General features: G+C 28.0%; 1 protein-coding gene across 1 annotated transcript in view; it reads left to right on the plus strand.

The window, feature by feature from the left end:
• The window catches only part of LOC107447650 (secretory 31), a gene marked incomplete in the record, with an annotated part of 78,665 nt that overhangs the window by 4,879 nt on the left and 61,831 nt on the right, over positions 1-11,955 (plus strand). The window contains 4 exon segments of the mRNA XM_071186572.1: positions 4,269-4,464; positions 6,128-6,223; positions 10,435-10,572; positions 10,651-10,793. Coding sequence (XP_071042673.1) covers positions 4,269-4,464; positions 6,128-6,223; positions 10,435-10,572; positions 10,651-10,793 — 573 coding nt within the window.

Consider the following 11,955-nt stretch of genomic DNA (forward strand, 5'->3'; position numbering starts at 1 on the left):
AAATAATTTTTTCCAAGTCTATTCGTGTTATTTTAATTTTTAAAAATCTCACTTAACTTTTTGAAATCTCGCCCCGTTTTTGAGAAAGAGTGAGAAATTTTTATTTTTCTCCCATTTTTTTAAAAATTTTTTTATGTAAATATAAAATCATCATCATATTCATATTTTATGTAAATATAAAATGTTATGTTCTTTAAAAATCATTGTGTTTAAAAAAATGAAAGAAAAAACATCTCTAGAGCGAATTATCTTTTAAACTTATGCGATTTCAGAGTTTTGTTATTATTTTTATTTTATCAATTTACAATTTTAAATGAAGCAAGCCAGTCATTGGCAAATTTTTTTTTATTCCAAAAAAAAAAGGGAAAAAAATTATTTGCTTTTCTATTTTTTCCAGCTATTTTATTGCTTCAACTCTTAAATCTATAAATATGAAGATGCAAAGTTTTGGTTATACCTATCATTTCAATTAATGTTATTGTAATGCTTTTTTAAATTTATTATTGTGTTTTTGTCGGAGAAAATAGTAACTTTGTTAAGTCATGGAAAATTCTTGGAATTAATCATGGAAAGTCATGAATTTGAAAATCTAAAATGTAGCAGATACTGTCTATTTACTACTGTTTAACAGTGCCTTCACTACAAAGGTGCCACTCTTCTATCCTGGGGACTGAAATCAGTCTTGTAAGAAAATCAGTAGATGAAGTTTCATAAATTAATATCTCTTTTCAATTTGTTTTTAATATTAAAATTTATCTATTTCCTTAAAAATGTTTTAAAAAATTTTCGTTGAATAAAAATTACATTTTATTGTAAACATTGGTCATCTTTATAATTACTGTGAAATGATCAAGTAATGATGTAGCTCATTAATGAAAAAATGAGATTGAACTTCAATGCTTGCTTGTTTAAACAAAATTTGTACTATGGTTGTATCTAAATTTTCTTATTTTTATTTTTCCCCATGCTGACCCAAGTTAAATTGGGATTATTATTTTTTTTAGAAAAGAAGACATTTTAGAGATAGGACAAAAAATAAATAATGATGAAGTGAAAAAATAGAGATATGTATAGCTTAGAAAAAATTAGTTGTTTATTATTCAGTGGTTGATGTAAAAAGAGGTGCAAGGTTAGCTGTTATTTTTATCTAGTTTGCTGTAAAAAATAAATTAATAAAATGAAAGAAAAAAAACTTGATAATTATAATATATAAGTTCTTATTATAGAAAGATACATTCTGGAGTCGGTGAACTATAAATGTCTAAAAATTCTAGTAAATAATACTAGATTGTGTTCATTTATATGTTCCGTCTTGAAATATTCTTAGAGTGGCACCCATGCTTCACTAATTCAGCTTTTGGAAAACCGGTAGTTTCACATAATACTTTTTATGAAACAAGTTCTCGTGCAAATCCCGTTCTCATTGCAATCCAGGGAAAAAAGGAGCCTTTTTGCCAGTTATCTTTTACCAAAAGGTAGCACATGTTTGGTCAGATACTGCAATGTGTTAAATTTAACCGGTCGCTCACGCCATATCAAAGTGAGATTTTTCTTTAGCCAAGTTTTTTAAAGTGAAACAACGAGGGTCTCCCTTTGTTAACTTTACTGAAAGTCAAAATTCGAACATTATTATAAACACTCGAATGTTATCTTAAACACTATTGCAAATTTATTCTAACAGGCCTTTATTTTTTATGAAATTTTTTTTTTCTTAGTGAAACTTTTTTCTGTATGACCTAGTGGAAAATGTTTTCATTATGAAAATAACTTTTAGTGCTAGTACTGTTAAATCCATGTTTTTATTAAATTCAAGTTGAAATTTAACTATGGACAATGATTTTTATGCAATTTTAAGCCCACAATTTTACAATAGCAAAATTATCTTTTTTATGTGGGGAAAAATATACAAAAATTTACCTGTCATAAATGATTTTTAATTGAAGTGACAATTTTTGAAAATATTTTCTTACTTTACAATATTTTTGTGTTGATTTTTTAATATAATTTTTAATTTTCACAAATTATGTCTAAATTTTCACAAAATGGATACCTTTCAAAAAACCCAGACAGACCACCCCTGCATTAAGTCTCTGGGTGACTGCCATAAACTGGATGTTGCTTTTGCATTATTACTCCTGATAGTGCTCCAGGAAAAATCCGGATTTTTTGCTAATTACGAGAAATCCAAGGTTCAAAAGTTTTAAGAAATCATCAATTACATTGATGCATAATAACTCTTGTATATTTTATTTAGAAATATTAGAACTAGAATTAATGCTTGACATATTTTTCATTTGTAAATATTTTTTCTGGTCGAATAATAAATGTGATTAAAGATAAAAGTAAATTTATATATAATTATTTTTTTAAATTATGCTACATGTAATTTATTTAGAATTTCATGCTTTGAAAATATCAATCGCTTAGATTTACAAAGACATTAATTTTTTGAAATTAATGTCATTAATGATTTTACTTAAGAAATTTTCAGGATTTTTGAGTTGGGCTCGCAATCACCCCTGCATTATACAGGTTGCAAAACAGTTTTGTTGATGTTGAATACAAATATTAATTATTAATTTACAATAAAAATATCTATTTTCAAAATAAAAAGACTATTCAAATGAGACACTTAGAATCTTGCTTTAAACAGAAAAAATAATTTAACAATGTTAATTCCTGCTGGCTCAGTGCAATTAAATATGTATTTTGGTGTTGAACGTAAAATATCTAATCTTTGGAATTTTTTTGTAAATGGAAATGTAAAATGTTTCTACACACTATTTTATTATAGTTTACTTTAATTATTATTTATTCCGTTTTGCATTATTAGTGTGAATTTTTTAAAGAAAACTGCTCTTATAAGCAATTAACTTTTTAAAAATTTCAAATGACGTAGCCCCTCATTTAACAGCCTAAAAATTGTAGTATTAAACTAAATATTGTTGTTTCTAAATCTCCAGTTTTTTACCTTGAAAATGATACTTTGATTGCTTAAAAGTATTAGGTTTAAAATTTTAGTCATCTGGTTGACCTTACTGCAGTTGGCCATCCCCTTTGCAGAGGATCAAAATTGTGATGGCATGACTTTGGATCCTCCTCAAGGACGTTTCCCTGATCATCACCAATAGCCCATTGTGCAGCTCTAGTGCAACGTAAATAAAGTACAGTAGAGCACCGATTATCCGAACGTCCAATTATCCAAACTATGTCCTATGAATACTTTTTAACTTATCAAAAATTTTCTAAATTTAGAAAAACAAATAATACCCACTGCACCTGAAGACCATATTTAATTTAGTTGATTCATTTAAAAAGAATAAGGGATATGGCTGCTCAAAAAAGAGCATTTTCTTTGAAACAAAGGTCTTTTCTGGACTTCCTTTGCAATGGAAAATAAAGAAAAATGTAAAATCAGTAATTGGCAAAAAAATTTTAAAAAGATGAAATATGATTAAAAAAAAAGTTTAAAATGAAAGAAAAGTTTTTTAAAAAGATTAATAAATAAAAATTATTTAAAAATCGAAGAAAACCTTTTAAACAAGTCGGTGCTATTTTAGATATTACTGCCAGTCCTAACCCTGGTCGATGACACAGTATACAACTCGGCGTCGTGTTATGGCACACGTCTTTGCGTTGATGGACTAATCAGCATGACATGGAACTCAAGAGTTATGAAAAGTGTGAAGGGAAGTTAGTGCATAAATAATGGTAATTTAAACTAGATTTAACAGCTTTTCATTATCCGAACCACGTTAGGTCCCGGGCACTTTGGATAATCGGTGTCTTCTTTACTTTAAAAGCTAATTACTATACTTATGGTATTAATTATAAAAATGAAGAAAGTTGATTGAGCTGCTAAAATTATTTGTGGCCATCTTCTTACAAGAAAGAAAAAAATTCAAAGCAGGGTTTCAAATTATACTAGTCTTTTGATCTGGGATGACGAAAATTGACTCGGACCGTTGTAAAACAATTATTAACAGCAATCAATATGAAGGAATGATATTCTATTTGAGATTTTTTTTGGTTTGCTGTTCTCATCACAAATAATATAATTCATCATAAATGTAAACAAAATATATTCTCTGTATTGTATTTTTTTAAATTTAAATTAGCCTTAGACTAGTAATATCTTCTAGTTGCTGGTCCCTCAGACCAGTAACTAAATTTTCTCAATTTCTACCCCTGCTTTTAATGAAACTTCATATGTAGCATTTTATTTATTTTAAATTGAGTTACCTTTCTCTGATGTTTAATTCTTGTAGTTTCCATAAAGTGGTTTGGGGCTGTGAAGGCATGAAGACATCAGAATTGAGCAGTGGTGTGATTGTAGGTGGTGCTGATGATGGCAATATTATGATTTATGATGCAGCCAAATTGATTCTGGGTGAATCAGCTCTCATTCACCACAATACAAAACACACTGGACCGGTTCATTCTCTTGATTTTAATAAATTTCAAGTAGGAATCATTTCATTTATCTATATTTATAGAAACCCTATTAATTATTATTTCTTTTTTTTTTTTTTACTAGTTGAAAAGTATTAGATTGATAATATAAGGTGAATGTTTTTTTTCCCTTTCTATTTCTAGTATTAGTTCACGCTCTCCCTCTATCTTGTTCAAATTTTCAATCGTTAATAAAATACTTTTTAATCATCCACTCAAGTTCAAATAACATTTTTTTAAAATTGTTGTGGATGACACTTGATGTTAATACAGTTTTTTTCAAATATTAATTAATATTAGTTTTATGTGGGAGAAAAATTTGTAATTATTTAATAAAAAGTAACTAAAATAAAATTTTTCTTTGTTGATCCAAGTAAAAATTGACTTTAATTTCTTTTTATATTACTTGTTTTATAATGTTCGAATTAAATGTCTTTAAATGTTTGAACTTTTTTTTATTCTTGAGACAGTAAAAATTAATAAAATATTACTTATCAGACAGTGATTCTGCTATGCTTTGTAAACTACGGGTCTTTGTAACTCAAAGCATTCATATTTGCAAGTCCATTTTAACTTGAAGTTGAAGTTTTAGTTGAGTGAATTCCTACTTTAAATAATTTAAATCTCCTATTCATATTCTTTAGTGATAGCAGTCGCAACTGAAATCACAGTAACTAATTTAAATTTGGTCATTCTGTTTCTTGCATTAGACAAAAAAAATTTTTTGATTTAATTTTTTTTTAAAGTTCATTTGTTTACTTAAATCTGCTGTTGCTCTTTTTTTTTTTTTTTCTTTTGCAATGGGGAATTACACGTCATTACTTTTTTGTCTGCCGCCTTGGATGTTTCTTTGGCATATTTGGCACTTTATAGCATTATAGATATGTCACTGCATTAATTTTCTTTTATTATGAAATCATTTGTGTTTTTCTTTTAAATGCATTATTTAAATTTTCAATCAAAAATTGCTATGAAATATTTAATTTATTGGGATAATAATATTTTGTATAAAATATCTTTTTTTGTATTTTGTATAAATTGGCTTGCATTTTTTATTTTTTACTGGATGCATATGCTAACTACTGCTTAAGTATTTACTATTCCTGTGTTCAATATTTCTCCTCATATTTCTTAATGCTATTGATACATTTACGACTTGATTTAAGATCAACCAATGTATAGATTTTAAAATGTTTAAAAAGCTGTTTTTTAATATACTTATTAAAAAAAACACTCATTTTAGTTTATTGCATGAAAAAAATTGTTCAATAAAAATTTCCATTCGTAATACTTTTTTAGTCAATTGGGTACTGAGAAGACCTATGAGTTGGGTACCTATGACGTAGCGTCAGTATTTGTGGAATATAATTCTTTCTTAGATTTATTATTTGTTCATGTATTTTATTGTAACATGTGATATATTTTTGTTTTCTGTACCTGGCAACTTCGATGCATAATTAGTTTATGTTCTACATGGCTCCTGCCTGTCTTTTTGTTAAGTACGAAATATAGGGGGAGGGGGAATTTAACTCTGTGTGAAAGAATATAGAATGTATCACTTAAGAGAAGTGATACTCGGCGGGTTAACTTGAAATTTGCAAAACATTCTTGTTGTATTAAGTTAATTAATTTTGCTTAACTGTTCTTCTCAAATGTACCATTTTATTTTTACTAGGACTGCCTATTAGCATCTGGTGCTACCGAATCAGAAGTGTATATATGGGATTTGAATAATCCTGCTGCACCTGTAACACTTGGAGCAAAATCTCAGGTATTTTTGTAAAAATTTCATGCCTTTCTCTAGGGCACCCAAATTTTCTCGGTTATGTATTTCTAAATGATCAACCTCAGTGTGATGAAAACCCAAACTTTTTTAATAAAGTATGTGAAGGCAATTGGGAACTATAAAAGACTATTCTGAAAATATTCAATAAGAAGAATGACGTTTTTTTTTAAATGGTTTTACCATTAATAATCTTAAATTAGGTTTTATGTTCAAAAATTAAATTTGCACTTTTAGAACTGTATCTAGTCCTTTGACTAGATACAGCTCAAAATTATAACCATAGTTATGATTTTGTTTTTTCTGTTCATACATTAGCTGAAAATAATAAAATAAGGCTAATTATTTTTCTTTCAAATGAAAGCTAATAAGAACTGCTATAAAAGTAGAAAAAACTTATTCAATATGTTAAAAGAAAGATTATATATTACTTCTGAAAACAATTTCCATTCTTTTTTTATCGGCATTTTATTAGGTGTTTTTATAAATATTGTAAGATTATAATTTCACTTTAACTGTGTACCTTCTTTACGGTTTCAAAAATTCTTCTTTTCTAATTGATTCATATAGATAAAAAAGTTTCCTATTAATCAACCTCTAAATCCAATTGTTTTTTAAAAATACCAGGGTGCATAACGTTTTTAAAAGGTGCTTGTGGGGAGTGAGTTGTTATCGACAATGTTAACCTTCATCTATGAAAAGGTACCCCACCATAGAATCGAGTGTCTTATATACTAGTGTATTGGAATTATATTTTTGTAGTGGTAGAAACACTACATACTTATAAGTGCTTATTTTCGATTTTAAAAATCCCTTAAAGGTGCTTTTTTCATGGGATGTTTTTAAAAAGTGCTTAGTTTTTCCTTTTCGAAAATGAGATTTTTTTTCTTTACCATGTAGATTTTCACTTCATATTATGCAAAAGTGCGGTTTTCACATTGTCCTATTTAATGCTGTTACAATTCATGCAACCGCAATGCTTTTCGGGGTACTGTCGGTCTGTAGTGTATGAAAGCGTTAATCATATCACATGCTTAATAAAATACTTGCGGATACGCATGTGCATCTACTGTGCGGAGTTCAGTGAGATTCTAGCACTCTCACATGTAACTCTGCTGCATTTTGCAACATATTCTCAATATCAGGCTTCATTTTACACCCTCAGAAATCGAACTGAAAAATCTCTCCATCTTTTTATGTTGGCTGATATAATCAGGAAAAGAGTTCTTTGTCAGAAACTAGTTATTTTATCATGATCATATGAAGTGCTTGAAAATTATTTTGCATTTTGTTAATGTATATAGTGCTTAAAAATATTTTTTTAGTGCTTAAAAAGTACTTAAAAGGTGCTTATTTTTTGTTTAAAGATCTGGCTACGCACCCTGAATTACTCTTGTATGCTTAACAGCACTGTTTTTAATAAATGAATTATAAAATTGGATCCTAATCGAGAGAAATGAGGATCAAGAAGAAGAAAAAAGAATCCATTGCTTCTAATTTGGTTCAATACTGTTAGATCTTCTCTCTAATAGTATTTACAAAAACTTTTACATCATTTTTTTTCTGCTTTTGGAATTGTTCCCAACTATGCATAAAAATCAATAAATGTAGGTTCTGTGTTTTCGTTCTATTACATGAAAGCAAAGTTGCATGACTTAACTTTTTTATCATTGTCAAAACGTACCTACTAGGAAAAACAATCGCATGCAATACTGTCACCCGATAGAATCTTATAAAAGTTATCACAATTAAATTATTCATGCTCATTGTAATTTATATTCTATAACTGTATGTAGTTATGTTTTCAAAATCGCAAACTTCTTAACACCTATTTTTTTTTTAATGTCACAAAATAAATATAATTAATACAATATAAATTTTTGACATTACAAAACAGTGACTCACTTTTGGCTCTATTAAATACCCGGTCGGTATAATGATTTAAATGACTTAATGTTGAAAAATAAATTTAAGTAAAAAATATATTTTTTATTTAGGATCATTTATAAACTTATTCTTCAGGCTGAGATTTGTATTAAAGTCTGATTTTATTCATGTTGAAGGTTTTTATACAGAGCATGCATATTTAATTATAGAATTTATTAAACTGTAATGAAATCACCAAAACTTGCTAATGGCCTTGCATTGGTGTCAAATATCATTGTTCAAAAAGAGAAACCAAGTTAAGTGATTTAGGGCAAGAACAGAATAAAAAATAACAAATTTTAAGAACAGAAAAACGAGATTTTTCATTCTTTTTTTTTATAGAAAAATATTTTTTTCTTTCTTAAAGTATAAAATCATAATTTTTTTACAAGACTATTGAGTGTGTTAAAGTAACCTTAAGTCTGGATTTTATTTTTTATACAATTATATTGAAGGACAATTCACTTTTTGTTTTCTAATGATGAAGAAGTTAAATTGAGATTATTTGTTATAATTTTATTCAAGCTATTGTCATAAGCTTTTTATATTTATATTTTCTCTACCCTGACAAATTAAAAGGCACTTAATTCCAACTTTTTTTAAAAATGTTTTTGTTTTGTTTTCTAATTGTTCGAAAAAATAAAATTATGACATCAAAAAGATTTAAATCTTATACACTGAGTTCTATTGAAATTTATAGTGGCTCTGATCCCTATTTAAAGCCAAACAAATAAATTTTCTTTTTTATTTCCTGCAAAATCTGTTCTTTGGTGGTAAGGCTTTAGATGTTAGGTCACTTAAGTCCAATTTTCACAAAAAAAAAATTTTTACTTTAGCATTTAACGATTTGCATTGATTTTTTAAAATTTTTATTACAAACTTATGCTTAGCCTCTTTTTAAATTTTATAAATTTCTGCCTTTTGAATTTTTGCAAACTTACGTCTCTGTTGTGTATTAAAATTTCATAGCTGCCGCCAACTCTGCTGGATTTTCCAGTAGACTACTGGATTTTATCTTCCTCCCAGTCTACTGGTTTAGTAAAAATTCTCCTGGTTTTTGTAAATTTTAGAAAATTCTCTAAAATTGTGTTCATTGTTTTTAAAAGAATCCCTATTGAAATAGAATGTTTGCGTAGATTCTTGCTTGCTTGAATATTTAAATAAGTGTTACTGATTTATAGAAATCAGTTTAAAGCTTCTTTTTGTTTTTGTTCTAAAATGTTAAGTTTATTTTTATTCAGAACTCCCTTTATTTAAATTAATTAAATAAACTTTTTTACCTGTCTTTGAGGAATTATGCCTATTACTTTTCTTAATTATGAGTAAACATAATAAATAACATTTCAAGTTTATTTAATGTCAATCATAACTGGAAAATATTAACATTTTTCTGCTATAAAATTCCATGCGCATATAATATTTAATACATTGTGCGGCAGTTATCATGAAATTTATATTATTTCGTAAAATCTACTGGATTTTTTTCTGTCCATGTTCTGTGAAATTTAATGTCTTGAGTGAAAAACTAGCATGAATTGATATTAATTTCAATGACCTTTATGCATGGTAATTTTGTCTTCTAAGCAAAGTCTTTTCTCAGAATTCCTTTACAGATCAAATTTTACTGTGCTTACTCTATAACTTTTGTTCCTATTGCTACTGCATAGCTGCCAATTCTACTGGATTTTCCAGTAGACTACTGGATTTTGCTAGTTTCTCTTGGTCTACTGGTTTAACTTAAATTCTCCTGGTTTTTGTATATTTTAGAAAATTCCCTAAAATTGAATAAATTACCTAAAAAAATCCCTATTGAAGTAGAATTTTTGTGCAGATTATTGTTTGCTTGCTAGAATATTTAAATAAGTATTACTAATAACATAATGAAGCGAACCTGATTTATAGAAATCAGTTCAAAACTTTTTTTTCTTCTAAAATGTTCAGTTTATTTTTATTCAGAACTCTTTTTAAGTTAATTAAAAAAAAATCTTTTAATTATCTTTGAGGAATTAAATGCCTATTAATAATTGAAATTGTGAGTAAACATGATACATAACATTTCAAGTATGTTTAATGTCAATCATAACTGGAAAATATTACTATAAAAATCCCTAGAAATGTATAATATTTAGTACATGTGTAAAATAATTAGTACATTATGCAACAATTATTATAACATTCTGTTATTTTTAAAATCTACTGAAGTTGTTCCTATTCATGTTGGCAGCTATGCTACTGTCAAGCTAAAAAAATAACAAAACATTCTTATCTCTTAGCCCCCTGAAGATGTTACGTGTGTCTCTTGGAATTGTCAAGTGCAGCACATCTTGGCATCTACCTTTCCTGCTCGCTGTATAGTTTGGGATTTGAGAAAAAATGAACCCATCATAAAAGTTTCAGACTCATCATCAAGGGTAAAAAACATTATAATCAATAAAGATTATTGCTTAAGAGATTATTTTATTTAATGATTTGTTATTTAATGATTGTAGCTGAGGTGTAAAGTTGTTGCGTGGCATCCTGAAGTTGCAACTCAACTCTGTCTTGCTTCCGAAGATGATCACAGTCCTGTCATTCAGCTCTGGGATCTAAGATTTGCTACATCTCCCCTCAAGACTCTAGAACATCATCAAAGGTATTCTTTCTGAAGTTCATTTCTAAAAAGGTGCAAAATCTGTAGAACATTTATAAAGTTCATTTCTAAAAAGGTGCAAAATCTAACGAAGTAATTTTTAGATTACTTTTTTAGCTGAGAAATTTCACCATTTAGATTTATAATTATTCACGTTAAAAAAAATATTAATCATAAGATGTATGTGGGCTGCATTTTCAACAAAAGAAAGTGCCAATCGGGTGGCGACTGACAATTTTTTAATGGCTTTCTAGTCACTTTGTGCCCAGTGGACATCATTAAATTTGCCCTGTAATTTATAAATGTATAAATTTTTTGGGGGGGCTTACTACAATTATAACTTAATATATTTAGAAGTATAATCAATATATCAGTAGTAATTAAATAGTTGGTGTTAACCACTTGAAAATAAATGCATCCAACTTTCCTCCTGCAATCACCTTGTATCATCTATATATAAAACCCCAATGTGTATCTTATCTTACTAAATATAAAAATCTAATGATGATGTCACAGTTTTCCATTGTTGTAATACGTTTTTATTGGCTGGAAAATCATATGGTAGGATCCAGTTTTCCATCATTAAATTTCATTTGGTTTGGTTGTCATCAGCATAAAATTGATAAACATTTTTGATTTCTAAATAAAGAGTTTAGGAGGATTGTTTTCAGTATCATTATTATTAGAATAATGTAATTCTCTGTTGGATGTTAAGATAGTTTTTGGGTAGACTATACTTGAGGGTGCCCCCGCCAAGTTGTGATCGCGATTGATCGCCAAGCTGGGCGATGTTGAAAACCAATCAAGATTCTGATTGGTTTAGATTTGAATCGTGATTCTGATTAGTTTAGAATTTAGCGTTGTTTTTAAATGAATTTTTAAATGTAATTTCTGAGATCCGTTAGTTCTACTTTGGATACCTGCTGGTAAGGTTATTTTTGCTTCTGGTACTAAAAATGAATACTGTCAATAAGATAAATCTTAAGTTTCTGTACGATTTGAATAACAATGGGAAAAAAGCAGTGATTGACTGGTGTATGAATGAAGGTTTAATTAGTAATAGATATAAATGTCCTGTTTGTGGGTTACCACGGCGTTCCGGGCAAACAAGTATGGCGCCAAACATAAGTCGCCAAGGGGCACCCTCAAGTATATTTTTCCCCTT

This window comes from Parasteatoda tepidariorum, chromosome 10 (genome assembly GCF_043381705.1).
Source record: "Parasteatoda tepidariorum isolate YZ-2023 chromosome 10, CAS_Ptep_4.0, whole genome shotgun sequence".
Lineage (NCBI taxonomy): Eukaryota > Metazoa > Arthropoda > Arachnida > Araneae > Theridiidae > Parasteatoda > Parasteatoda tepidariorum.